Source organism: Neolamprologus multifasciatus, chromosome 23 (assembly GCF_963576455.1).
Source record: "Neolamprologus multifasciatus chromosome 23, fNeoMul1.2, whole genome shotgun sequence".
Classification (NCBI taxonomy): Eukaryota; Metazoa; Chordata; class Actinopteri; order Cichliformes; family Cichlidae; genus Neolamprologus; species Neolamprologus multifasciatus.
In genome coordinates, this window is record NC_140460.1 from 395,056 (window position 1) to 408,824 (window position 13,769).

Here is a 13,769-nt window from a genome sequence, read left to right on the forward strand (position 1 = left end):
TCATCACAAACCATTAACCCGGCACTGGAGCACAGAGAGCCACAGGAAACAGTCTCATTTCCTTTATACGGACAAGAGGAAGACCCTGTGACTGTTAGAGCTTGGAGACATTATGGACAGACCTCTGAGTTATCTGGGACTCGTATTAAAATATGAATAATTTTGTCTGAAGGCGTTTTCTGCACGAGAGAACAAAATAAAACCGTTATTTATTATTTATAACATGTTTAAAGTGAGACATGTTTACTGTCTCTGGAGTCGAGGGTTGGAAAAGTAAGTGGAACTAAAACAGAAACAATTAGTTTGGTTGTTACCAGGTGAGTCGACAGCAGGGTTTTAACCTCAGACAGGTGGAGTTTGTCAGGAAGCAGCGTTTCATTATCTGCAGACAAACAATGCAGATGACAGTTTCCTTCACCCTGTTCACCTTTTGTGTTCAACAGAAAGCTGCATGGTACCTGAGGAGGCACAAACAGGAACTAAAGCTGCTTCTGATCGGCAGCAAAATCATGGGTGCAGAATTCACAGAAGGGGTAAGTTATGCTACGAAAGCCTGGAGCAGCCTTTGAGCGCTTAATAACAAACAGACGTTCTTTAATTTTGTTTTCCCCCAAAAATGAAGGAGATTTAGTTTGTAATTTAACGAGCAGTTGTTGGTGAGTGAGTCCGTATGTTTGTGATGCAGATCTCCTGCAGAGTGAGTAACAGCCTTAATGCGCCCCTGCTGCTGCTGGCTCACTCAGGTAACAGGTGTCTGGCATGGCTGCTGCACTTCTGTCTGCTCAGCTAACAGCGCCATCTGCTGGCCATGCCGCCACACGCAATGATACGTGCACATTTACAGTTTCTCTTTCCTTTCAGAACTACTGGAGGAGCACAGGTGGAAGAGAGGACGCCAACAGGTGACACACTTTAAACAACGTGAATTCATCCTTTTGTTTATATTGACAAAAGTGTCTGTTAATGAAAAGGCTTCAGTTCACGTGCTGGTTCAGCTTCGCCACGCGCGCTCAGCTTTATAGATGTTTTTACATCTGTGTGTCAAAGCTTCAAACGCTGGTTTGCTCCAGGCAGGTGGAGATGTCCACGAAGCTAAACTCAGCTCCAGTGTTTGTGTTGTGAGCTTTAAATTCAGAAAATGTTCGTGCTGTATGTCGCTGCGTCTCCTGAGTGGGTATCTTCACACCAGGTTCTCTCCACATTCAGCGTCCCCTCAGGCACCGATGGCTGGATGGAGTATGTTCCCATCTCGCATAAGAAAAACGTCACCGTCACGTCTCCGCAGAGTCTCAAGGAAGGTAAAGTTTGGCTGCTGACACAGACGGAGCAGAATGAAGGATGAAGACCACCACGGGCTGAGATAACAGTCTGCATTCTTCCCACGCTGTGATCTGTGCAGGTGGCCCCTTGTTGTACGAGGGCGTGCAGCTGGTGCAGAACTCGGCGGCTTTGAACGGGACCCAGCGGGTGCTGCTGGATCAGGTTATATCTGAGGAAGAGTGTGCAGAGCTCAGGCAGCTGGCACATGTAAGGACACTTTTACAGATCGTGCATTTGTTTCTGTCTCAGTGTGTGAAACTGTATTTAAAGTGGTTTCTGTAATCTTGTAATAAAGACGGTCACGATGGCAGGAGACGGTTACAAAGGCAGGATGTCCCCTCACACTCCCAACGAGAGGTTCGAAGGAGCCAGTGTGCTTAAAACGCTGCAGGTAAACACGGGTACTAAACAAACACGTCTCTGGTTATGAATGTTCGCTTCATAAACAGGACTGTTAGGTTACCTCCGCTCTGATGGCGTTTCTCTCTCCTCCCAGCACGGCTTTGAGGGCAGAGTGCCAATGAGAAGCGCTCGCCTCTTCTACGAAACCAGCGAGCGGGCGAGGCGAATCATCGAGTCGTATTTCGTGCTAAACTCCACGCTGCACTTCTCCTACACACACCTGGTGTGCCGGACAGCCATCAAAGGTCTTCAGCTGACGCCAAAACCAGTGTTTAGTAAAGGAAATAAAATGCTGCCTTTCACACCGATGATTTCAAATAGATGGTTGTTGCGTTTACGTCACATGAAAAGCAGTGTCGTGATTTTCCCCTTAGGTCAGCAAGATCACAGGAATGACCTGAGCCATCCCATCCACGCCGACAACTGCTTGTTGGACCCTGATGCCAACGAGTGCTGGAAGGAGCCTCCAGCTTACACAAACAGAGACTACAGGTAGGAGCTTTATCCAGACTGAAGTGTTTGTGAGGTTTGTTTTATACTGAGACGTTCCTGCTTTAATGTCCTTCTCTGTTTCAGTGCACTGTTATATCTAAATGGCGACTTTGAAGGAGGGGAGTTCATATTTACAGAAATGGATGCCAAAACCGTCACGGTGAGAAGTTTGCCCAGCGAAGATGATTTCATAGCTTTTATTTGTTTTGCTTCCAAACACGTTTACTTGTAAGTTTGTGTTAAATATTCTTGAGCAGTAGTTCTTCAGGCTGCTTTGTCACTCGTTTTCAGAGGAATGTTTTTGTGTTTAAGCCATTTAACACATTAATCATTCAAAGACAACCTGCAAGAAACTCATTTTAAATTGAAACCAGCCAAAGGACATTGTTGCCCTTTTTTCAGCTGAGTCTAAAATGCTAACATAGTCTTGACAAGCATGAGTATTTTTGCACCAACAAGCTGTTTCACAGAGACTTAATGGGCGACCGTGGCTCAGGGGATTGGGAAGCTCATCTCTAACCGGAAGGTTACAGATCAGCCCACCGGCTACTGGTGTTGGCCAGAGGGGCTGATGGCGCGATATGGCAGCCTCGCTTCTGTCAGTCTGCCCCAGGGCAGCTGTGGCTACAACTGTAGCTGCCTCCACCAGTGTGAGAGTGAATGAATAGTGGCGTTGTAAAGCGCTTTGGGTGCCTAGAAAAGCGCTATATAAATGCAATCCATTATTATTATTATTATTATTATTATTATTATAATGGCTGGAAAGCTGGAATATCCCAGCATGCTGTGCAGTGTGACCTTAAATCTGAGGAACTGGACCGTTGGAAACCCAAAAACTCACGAACATAATATTTACTTTAAAATCCTAATAACGTGTGAAGTTGATGATTTTTAAGTGTCACAGTTTATCTTCAGCTTTGTGCTCACATCACAAGATCATCGCAGCCTCACGTCTGTCCTTCTGTCGTCCCTTTCAGGCATCCGTGAAACCAAAGTGTGGCAGAATGGTGGGTTTCTCATCAGGAGGGGAAAATCCACACGGCGTGAAGGCCGTCACGAGTGGGCAGAGGTGTGCTGTGGCTCTCTGGTTCACCCTGAACCCACTCTACAGAGAACTGGTAACACGTAGCTTCTTTGTCTACATCTGCTGTTGGAGTCTCTTTGTTACCGTCTTTGCAGAATAAACTGAGTAACTGGTTACACTGTAACAGTGTCACATTGTTACTCAGTTGGTAGAATAAAAACTACCTTAGGCTACGTTCACTCTGCAGGTCTTGATGATCAAATCAGATTTTTTTGTCTGCTCGTTCACACGACAAATAAAATGTGACAGCAAACGCGCTCTAGTGTGACGCTCAAAGCGGCCGCATGCACAAAAGAAGACGTCACACACAACGCGCTCTGTTCAGACCCAGAGCAACAGTATTGTTTGACTGATGGCCTTAATATAAAGACTTCAGACTTCACGTTTCCCAATTTTTGCTTTAAGTTATTTTGTTATTTACATAATAATGTAAATAACCTAATAATGATCCTTATTGCTGTTTTAGAGGAGCGCTGCTTCAAAGGATAGTTGCAGATTTCTGTCAGAATCTGCAGATTATACAGTACAAAGAAAATGTTCACGTTTCTCCAACGTTGTTCCCAACAGTTTCACTGACATCTACACGGGATGGTCAGGAAGCGTTCGCGATGTCTTCTCCAGCGCTGATAATCGGCGTCTGTCTTGTGTCAGTGACGTAAAAGATGGATTTAATGCGACATGACCATCAAACAGCAGCTTTCTAAAACATCGGATATGTATCAGATTCAGGACCACATACAAAAGTGACCCAGATCGGATTTGAAAATGTCGGATTTGCGCCGTTCACACTGACACACCATGATCGGATAGATGGGTCGCATAGGGTCAAAAAAATTGGATTTGATGCGCTTTCGCCTGCAGTGTGAACGTAGCCTTAGTTTATACTGGAGGACGCTGTCAGAGGATTCAGTGTGGACACTTTGTTTCGTGCACTTTGTTGTCGTTCTATCAAGAAAACGTTCAGGTGTTCTGTCGATATGTCAGGACCTCTTAAGAGGAGCCAGTGATCACTGTGTACTTAAATACATGCTGCTGTATTAAAGTCTCAACAGTAGAACAACTTATTATGAAAAGTAATCCTGTGTGATACTGGTTATACTGGTAGAAATCACTGGGACCGTTTGGAAAGGAAGAATGTTTTAACCAAAAATGTACAAACACAAAAATCTCAGTGAATTTGTGCTGTTTAATAAACGTGTTGGACAAACTGTTTCCTGCTACAGGAGCGGCTGCAGGCGGACGAGGTGGTCCAGGCCCTGGACACGCAGCACGTGTTCGGTCAAGGTCTCAACATCAACCCCAAAGATGAGCTGTAGAAGCGTCAGAATGGCGCCACCTTCAGTCAAACACTTGTATATGTTTTCACTATTTATTGAATGACCTCTGGATCAGAACATTTCTATTTTTCTACTGTTTTGGAAGTGCAAGGTTAATGTCGTTTTGTGTTATTTTGATGTTTCCTCCTGCTTCTCGTTCAAACTTGAGTTTACATTTTGGTTCTCGGGCATTCAATCCAATCACAGCCTCCGTGTGTTTGACTGTCGTCAGCTCTGTAATCTCACTCAACTGTGAAGTTTCACTGCTCCGGGCAACAGACTTAAACATTTTCACTGTATGTTCATATATTAACTTGTGTCTTCACAAATGGTACAGGCAAGTATGATATTAAGCACATTATCCCTGTTTATTAGTTTGTATTTCTATGATGTAATATATTTTTAAATACGCGGTGCACTGTTGTTTTCTCCGAGTCTAAAATGAGACTCATCTGAATAATTAGTGTCTTGTTGAATATTTAAGTGAAGCGGGAAACATCTTTAGTCAGTTTAGTTCATTAGTTGTAATAAATCACTGCCTAAGATGCTCGCTGACACGAGGACAGAGTGTGTTTGGTTTTTCATTGTGTTTGTCTCGTAATGACAGCTGCTGGCTATATAAGAAACTTTTTTTCATAAAAGATGCCAATTATTCCTGTTTCAAGGAATACGTGTTGAATGACGGTCTTTTATTACTTTGTGTGGTTGGTCCAGAACGGTCGAGTCGTGCACTGGAGATCAGGTGGAGAAGAAAAATGAATAAGAGTAACTTGGCTTTTCTACGTGGGTTCAAATGTTTTACTGTTTGATTCTGAAATGCTGAAGAACACATGTATGTGTACGTGCCTATAAATTAAAAATATTTCACGTGTTTTGTGTCCATATTGTTTTGTAATTACGTATAGCAACTAACAATACTATTTATCAGAAAATGTATTTATGTAACCAAACTCTCAGAGAAAAGACAGACAATAGGAAAAAGGTCATTTTTATTCAGGATCACATCGCAGCGCTTTGTCAGGAGCTCTGCCCATACAACTTGCGCAAGCATTTACTCAAACCATGCCACACCTGTATTTACTGTTATTCAGTTATTTACAGAGGAGAGGTAACTGTGGTACTTTTACAAATGTACTCGAGCTCAAAAATGACAAGAAACTCCACCAGAGCTCTGCTACAGAAACCAGGGTCAAACTCTGAGTTTGTGCTTCCTGCTGATCAGACAGAGTCAAACACACGAGTAGACAAACAGCAGAGCTGTGATGTCATGGTTCACCATAGCGGGGAACCCACCCACCCACTCACTCATCCATCCACCCATCCATCCACTCATCTATCCATCCACCCATCCATCCACTCATCCATCCACCCACCCACCCATCCATCTACCCATCCATTCATCCATCCATCCACCCATCTACCCATCCATCCACCCATTCATCCATCCATCCATCCATCTACCCATCCATCCACCCACCCATCCATCCCCCCATCCATCCATCCATCTATCCATCCATCTACCCATCCATCCATCCACCCACCAATCCATCCACCCATCCATCCATCCCCCATCCATCCATCCATCTACCCATCCATCCATCCATCCATCCATTTATCCGCCCACCAATCCATCCATCCATCCATCCACCCACCCACCCATCCATCCATCCATCCATCCATCCACCCACTCACCCACCAATCCACCCACCCATCCATCCATCCACCCATCCATCCATCCATCCATCCACCCACCCAACCACCCACCCACCCACCAATCCATCCACCCACCCATCCTTCCACCCACCAATCCATCCATCCACCCACCATCCATCCATCCACCCACCCACCCACCCACCCATTCATTCATCCATCCATCCATCCCCCCACCCATCCACCCACCCACCCACCAATCCATCCATCCATCCCCCCACCCACCCATCCATCCACCCACCCACCCATTCATCCATCCATCCATCCATCCATCCAATAATAAATCTACAGTGTGTGCTGATCACATCCATGATACAAGGCTGGTTGATTCTAAAAGCACTCGTGTTAAATGCACCACTAAACTAAACCTGGGATTTCATGTGCATATTAATGCATTCTGCTACACACTTTGATATTAACCCGATCAATGAGGAAATGAAACAGTGTGTCGGGGGAGTCAGAGTTTACGTTAACCCTCTTTCTGGAACAAATAACCTGGATTTCGGTCATCTCGTGTTTAACAAACTTGAGAGTTTATACCTGCTTCTGTAACGAGCCCGAGTCCTTAGTTTGAGTTTGTGGGGACCTGATTAGAGGTAACATGTGTCTTTGGTCGGCGTGCCGGGTTGGTTCGGCTCAGAAGCGGTAGGCCAGCTGTTCAGTGACTCTGAACGGTTTGCTTTCACTGGCGGTGCACATCAAGTCCCTCATGCGCCGCGCACGCCGCTCCTCTAACACCAGCCTGCGGGAGTGCTCTCGGGCCGCCTGCTGCTCCGCTCGCTTCTCCGTCCGCTTTCGCTTCAGCCACCTGAGAGAGGAAAAAGGTATCTCAGTCAGCTGATAGATACTTCAGCACGCTTTCAGAATATTTGCCCTTTGTAGCCAGATGACGGCTGCATCATTAGCCTGCTTTTTATTATTAATATTGTCTAAATGTAACTTTACTCCTGACAGGATATAAATCAACGAACCACATTTCAACCTGTAAATCTTTAACTTCACCTTAGAGCAAAGCGGTGACAGACGTGATTGTCTCTACTCTTACGTGTCATCATATGAAAACTTTCTGCAGGTTACGGAGTTTAAAAGCAGACGTACAGTTTGAAAGCCTCGTCGCACTCCTCACGGCTGTGTAGCAGGTACCCACTGTCCTCCTCCAGCCTCTTGAACTCCACCAGCTGCCTCTCCTTGTGCTGCTGCTCCTGCTTCCTCTGAAGCCACGACCTGAAGGCCTCCTCCGGGTCCAGGTTGGTGTCTCTCTAACGGGGGACGCAGAAGCAGCGTATTACCATCCTCAGTCGGTCACTTTTACCGGACACTTTCTTTGTATTGCATCAAAGTTTAAGACACAAAAAGTGTTGGGGGGGGGAGTGGTCCTCGTGAAGCGACCGTGTTATGAGCTTACTGTGCCCCCGTGTGGCCATACTTGACAATTCATTCTCTCGATTTCCTGGGCTCTGTGGATCCTTCTCTCCTCCTGAAGCTGCTCTTTCTTCCTCATCAGCCAGGCTTTGAAGGCCAGCTCGTTCTCCTGCCTCTTCAGCTCTTCTTCCTCACGCCTCCTCTGTTCTGCCTGAGAAACATAATGACTGTGAAGAAATGTAGCCAGACCTTCTTTTGAAATGACCTAATTTCCTACCTCTCTGGCCAGCCTCTGCTTCCTCTCCTGGATCTTCTGCAGCTGCTCTTTCTGCTGGGGGGTCAGGGTGTACGTGGCCTGGCTGGGTGTCTCCGTGGCAGACTGCACACGCCTCTTGCTGCTTTTCCTCTGGCTGCCTCTCTGACTCTGGCTGGCTGAGCTGGGCCTGCTCTTTGGTTGTGCTGGGGGTCTGGGGGCCCGAAGGTGATCTATTGCCTGTGGAAACAAGGAGGAGGCAGCCCGAGGGCGAGGAGAAGAGGAGGAACTGTGGATCTTAACAGAGTTTCCATTTTGCTCCTGAACACGAGGCGAGGAGCGAGAACTGTCACTGAAGTTGTTCGCTAAAGGAGGGAAAAGGGCGTGACTCTCCACCTCTTTTAGGCTGACCAGGTCAAACTTCCCGTCCTTCTCCACAAGGACTCTGCCCTCCTTCATCCCCTGGCCTCCCTCGCTGCTCTCCCCAGCCCTGCCAGAACCTCCTTCAGAACTCCTGCTTTCATTGCGAGGTGAAATCTTTAGCTCGGACAGCTTTCCTGACACTTCAGTATCTGCCGGTGCATCAGCTCTTTCCTTGCTCCCATTTTCCCCCTCTACTTCATCTCTCTCAAACTGCAGCGGAGGCACCACCAGGTCCACCAATGTCTCTTTAAAATGCAACCGCCTGCGTCGTGTCATATCTGGCACTTCCTGATCCTGCAGCTCCCGGTTAGCCTGCTGGATCTTCTCCAGGATGTACTTCTTCTCCTCGTCTGTTTGGTCATCCATCCCTGGAGGAGGCGGGGCTGTAGATGATGACTTACTGGGACTGTCCCTGTCTGAGTCATACTCCAATGGTTCCATAGGAGATGGCCACCTCTCTTCATCTTCTTCCAGTTGCTCTGTTTTGTTGTCTCGCTTTGTTTCCTTGTAGTTATTCTTTCCTTTCATTCGCTGTCGTTTCTCACCCTCCTCCAGTTCTTTGTCAATGTCTGCCTCTATGTCCTCATAGTCAGAGCCCTGTGGGGGATAAGACAGACGTGCTCTGCATGCATTAATTAAGTCTGCATGTAAATGAAGGTGCAACATCAATACTGAGCAACAGATAACAGGTATGTTTTATTTTGCTCATCAATATTGCATCCAGCAGTGGAACAGTGAAAGCATGCCGCTGCATTTCAGCAGCATAGGTTTCACATCCAAACTCGGTGTGCCAGGTGTGGTAACTCAACACTGCTCGTGTCACACTTTCACAGAGCAGGCTCAGGTATACACACCTCGTTCAGCCTGCAGCAAGTAGAGCAGCATTCAGATATATATGCACGCTAAAAAGGAGAGAAAGATTAGAAAGACGAGATGCAGGAGATGTAATGTCAGACCTACCTGGTCCTCGCTCCGGCCTTCCTCACTGATCAGCCAGTCCAGATCTTTCTCAAAGTCGTCCTCGTACTCCTCCTGAGTCTTTGTGCAAACTGTTTCGCTCATCATCTACCACTGAAAGAGGGGACAGAACGATGTGACGCTTAGAAAAGTTTTTCTCCCTGCACACACTCACACTGTAGCAAAGTGAAGTCAAGCCTGAGACAGCACAGTGACGATGCGATCGTCGCTGTAGACCGTGGAGATCACCTGTGCTGCCCAACAACACCTCAGGTTTAAAATCACTGATGATTATTTTCTGCTCACTGTTTTCTGACTTGCTTCAAGAGAAAAGTAGCCGTTTTATATTATTCATTTAAGTGTAATAAGTACAGATCACAGTGCAGAAAACAGCCTCCAGGATACATCTGGGATGGTGAGCATCTTTCCTGTAGAGTAAAACCTGCATTGTTCTCAAACTTGAGGCTTAAATTTCCCTCGATTTAAATCTTAGTATCTGAGCTGCTGTTTGTGACGCTGCATTTGTGTGGATTGTGTTGTTATTTTGTTTTTATCTGCTGGTTGTGTTCTCGGGTTTCTCTTGTTTAATCACAGAGAGGCTGCCACCAACAGGTTGGTTAACACATGAGACAAAAAAGTGCATAATCACAGTCTTCCTCATTAAATACATTATTTGTGGTGATCAGAAAGCTGAATAAATCCAGTGTCCCTCTATAATATGTGCTGTTTATTTTATGCCAAAATATAACAGTAAAGGTCAGAAAACAAAGGCGGTACATGTCAGTACAGATAACCTTATTCACCCAAGTGTTTGCACATGACATCCAGCCAATGATGGCTCTTCAATGGTAGTCATGGTGCTGATGTCCAACGACCTGGGCACCACTAACAGCATGTTAACATTAAGTATAAAGAATAATGCAAAGCACATAGAGGCAGACCAGGGTTACCACAGTGGGCCTGTGCTTTAAGAAAACTAACAACAGACAATCCAAAAGAAATATATTTCTGTGTTGCAGCTTTTGTGAGCACCTGTATTTGTCATGTTATTGTAAAAACTCCATCACAGCCATTTTTAAGTGGGTTCATTTATATGTATAAATCAGGGCTTTGTGCCCATCTCAGGTATTAGATCAAAGTTGAATAGCTGTCAAAATCTACAATTCTTTTTGGCTTTAATACGTATATAACATCCCTCACTAACATCTATAGATTTATACGCGCTTTTGATTCAGTGCATGTGTGTTTGGGTCACCAGGCAGCTTAAAACACACAGAAACAGCGTCTTTAGCTTTTACTTTATTTGTTTCTATGTGCTTTATAGCGCATAGAGGGCAGGCTGAGAGCAGACTGGACCCAGTCGGATTACATCGATCGGTTTTAAAGCAGCGGTGTAAAATGTGACAACAGTGTTAAACTCACCAGCAGCAGCTTCTTCCTGTTTCAGTAAAACAACAACCGTCTAACGGACCTGCGTAGTCCCCGCCGGCCTGTGGAGCAACACCTGTGCACATAATCTGCTTCAAGTCTCTCCACGGCCCCTAAAAGGTTTAATAGACACGTCGTCATAGAGACCAGCAACACGCTTTACACATGCGCATGCGCACACCACCTGCTAAACGCATTCACAGAAAAGAAAATCTCCATGAGCACAGCGTAAACATGAGGGAAAAACCAGGAGGCATTAAAAGACCGTAAATATTTAATAAAGTTATTAAATGAGTTATCTGTTCCTCCAGGCTGATTACATTGAAAGCACTAATCCGATAAACTGGGTCCTTTTGTGCGAGTCTTTCCATTATTGGACATTTTTATGACTAAACAAAACTAAAGCGCACATTTGAGCCAGGAGAGGCTGCACTTAGAAGATCGCCTCTTCATCTACGGTGAGAATAAAAAAACAAACCAATTCCAAAAATGTCAGGACGACGTGTAAAATGTAAACAGAACCAGAATACCAAGAGTTTAAACACTGATATGTTTTCTGTGTTATGTTCTGAATAAAACTTGGGTTTATGAGATTTGCGAGTCTTTGCATTCCGTTTTTATTTGCATTTTATTCGTCGTGACATTTTTAATCTAATTTTGGGTTTTATTAAAGAATAAAAAAGGCAGGCAAGTAAAACAAGTAAGTCATTTATCTCCAACCACCTCTCTGATAAGAAGTATGTGTACTATCACATACTGGTTAGCATACGGTTAAAGTAAGTAACTCTAGACTTTCACCCCAAAGTAGTTTAAAAAACTTGGAAGTTATACTTTTGCATACTCTCATTTGTTTATAATAAGCTTGTGATTAAAGGGTGAACCTTTGCAAAGATGTTTCTCAAACATGAAACAACTGAAAGGAGCCTTCAGCAGGAAGTGTTGTGGCAGCAATGCTGCAGATGCTGGTGAATGATTCAGGACTTTATAAAAACGAACACATTATATGATGTGTTTACTTTTCAAAAGTAAATTTCATATTTCTTTATGTACGAGTCAATAAAAAAAAACACTAGTGGATGATTAGAATCAGCAACAGTGCACACTACGTGGGAACAGGTTTCTGCCTCTTTTCAGCAAGAGAGCTCGATTTTATCAAGCTAGCAACTGGATATATATACTTAATAATAATGTCACAGTATTAAGCATTAGTAAGGTATTTGTAAGTGTTTAATTCATCATTTATATATCATTACCCCTCCTTAGTCTGTCATTTATAAATACAGATATGTTTATGTCTCTGTTACTGTTACACCCTGTAGGACTATATTTTAGTCATAATCACAGTCATCATCATATATCTGTATTTATAAATGACACACTAATTAAGCACTTGCTAATAGCTTACTAATATTTTAATAATGATAAATAGTGTGACGTTATTATAAAGCGCTACTTATACATGTTTATGGATGCATGCAACATAATGAAAAGTATTATGAGTGAATCCTGACTGCAGGAAAACTTCTGGGGTGTCATCATTATAGGATCCCTTTGTATGTGCTGCCACCACAGAGTAGGCGTTGATCCAGATTAGCCTGTTATTGACTTTTTTCCTTGTCAGGGTCTTTTGCTTTGCACAGAGCCTTGCTAGTAAATAACAGTAATATGGACGACTGTTTAATCAATAATGTTTATTGTGTAAATATGGTTTCTTGAGTCAGTGCCAGCCTGCTGTACGTGTTCAGGATATTGTTTGTTTAAAAAAAAAACATTAGCAAAGTCAGTAAAGTATTTAAAATAATTTAATGAATAAACTATTTCACATATTATACTGTATGTGGAATTCAGGGTGCTACTCCCAATGTACGTATATTGTCTCATCACACAGTGAAATGTGTTTCTGTGTGTTTAATGAAAAGAAGACAAAGGAGGCTGAGGTCGCAGCACAGCAGGTAGGAAATCTTCAAAGTTAAGGCTGCTTCAGCTCACTAACAGGCACTAACAGGCACTAACAGACACTAGCAGACACTAACAGACACTAACAGGCACTAACAGACACTAACAGGCACTAACAGACACTAACAGGCACTAACAGGCACTAACAGGCACTAGCAGACACTAGCAGACACTAGCAGGCACTAACAGGCACTAACAGACACTAACAGACACTAACAGGCACTAACAGACACTAACAGGCACTAACAGGCACTAACAGACACTAACAGGCACTAACAGGCACTAACAGACACTACAAGGCACTAACAGACACTAACAGACACTAGCAGGCACTAGCAGACACTAGCAGACACTAGCAGGCACTAGCAGACACTAGCAGACACTAGCAGGCACTAACAGGCACTAACAGACACTAACAGACACTAACAGGCACTAACAGACACTAACAGACACTAACAGGCACTAACAGGCACTAACAGACACTAACAGGCACTAACAGACACTAACAGGCACTAACAGGCACTAGCAGACACTAACAGGCACTAACAGGCACTAACAGACACTAACAGGCACTAACAGACACTAACAGACACTAGCAGGCACTAGCAGACACTAGCAGACACTAGCAGGCACTAGCAGACACTAGCAGGCACTAACAGGCACTAACAGACACTAACAGGCACTAACAGACACTAACAGACACTAACAGGCACTAACAGGCACTAACAGGCACTAGCAGACACTAGCAGGCACTAGCAGACACTAGCAGACACTAGCAGACACTAACAGACACTAACAGGCACTAACAGGCACTAACAGACACTAACAGGCACTAACAGACACTAACAGACACTAGCAGGCACTAGCAGACACTAGCAGACACTAACAGACACTAGCAGACACTAACAGGCACTAACAGGCACTAACAGGCACTAGCAGGCACTAGCAGGCACTAGCAGGCACTAGCAGACACTAACAGGCACTAGCAGACACTAACAGACACTAACAGACACTAGCAGGCACTAACAGACACTAACAGGCACTAACAGGCACTAGCAGACACTAG

At 44.6% G+C, this 13,769-nt stretch overlaps 2 protein-coding genes across 8 annotated transcripts in view; one reads left to right on the forward strand and one right to left on the reverse strand.

Moving 5' to 3' along the window:
* The window catches only part of p3h2 (prolyl 3-hydroxylase 2), a 46,298-nt gene extending 41,039 nt beyond the window's left edge, over positions 1–5,259 (forward strand). For 2 of the 3 annotated variants that reach the window (XM_085152170.1, XM_085152172.1), the window contains exons 6-15: positions 444–533; positions 862–902; positions 1,207–1,298; positions 1,400–1,527; positions 1,616–1,711; positions 1,817–1,997; positions 2,097–2,214; positions 2,299–2,374; positions 3,192–3,332; positions 4,522–5,259. In XM_085152170.1, coding sequence (XP_085008296.1) covers positions 444–533; positions 862–902; positions 1,207–1,298; positions 1,400–1,527; positions 1,616–1,711; positions 1,817–1,997; positions 2,097–2,214; positions 2,299–2,374; positions 3,192–3,332; positions 4,522–4,614 — 1,056 coding nt within the window. In that variant the 3' untranslated portion in view covers positions 4,615–5,259. The remainder of the gene's footprint in view (positions 1–443; positions 534–861; positions 903–1,206; positions 1,299–1,399; positions 1,528–1,615; positions 1,712–1,816; positions 1,998–2,096; positions 2,215–2,298; positions 2,375–3,191; positions 3,333–4,521) is intronic. The other variant, XM_085152171.1, reaches the window with a different exon arrangement.
* A 1,318-nt stretch (positions 5,260–6,577) lies between these two features.
* On the reverse strand, positions 6,578–11,297 carry ccdc181 (coiled-coil domain containing 181). Of its 5 annotated transcripts, none has more exons than XM_085149998.1 (6): positions 10,742–11,297; positions 9,323–9,427; positions 7,964–8,959; positions 7,730–7,897; positions 7,423–7,583; positions 6,578–7,132 (listed from the first exon to the last, which is right to left on the reverse strand). In XM_085149998.1, the coding sequence occupies exons 2-6, from the start codon at positions 9,425–9,427 to the stop codon at positions 6,961–6,963; spliced, it is 1,602 nt and encodes a 533-aa protein (XP_085006124.1). In that variant the 5' UTR covers positions 10,742–11,297; the 3' UTR covers positions 6,578–6,960. The 5 variants fall into 5 exon arrangements, with proteins under 5 accessions (XP_085006124.1, XP_085006125.1, XP_085006126.1 ...); XM_085149999.1 differs by having other exon boundaries at positions 7,751–7,897; positions 9,323–9,433; positions 10,738–11,297; XM_085149996.1 differs by having other exon boundaries at positions 6,579–7,132; positions 9,323–9,433; positions 10,742–11,295.
* Positions 11,298–13,769: the final 2,472 nt, after the last annotated feature.

What these genes read in the sequence shown, in the direction of transcription:
- ccdc181 (XM_085149998.1), bottom strand. Translation starts at nt 9,427, where the DNA reads ATGATGAGCGAAACAGTTTGCACAAAGACTCAGGAGGAGTACGAGGAC. An exon ending in AAGGCCGGAGCGAGGACCAG is followed by an intron (nt 8,960 to 9,322) that starts GTAGGTCTGACA and finishes TATCCCCCACAG; the next exon opens with GGCTCTGACTATGAGGACAT. An exon ending in TATGGCCACACGGGGGCACA is followed by an intron (nt 7,584 to 7,729) that starts GTAAGCTCATAA and finishes GTCCCCCGTTAG; the next exon opens with AGAGACACCAACCTGGACCC.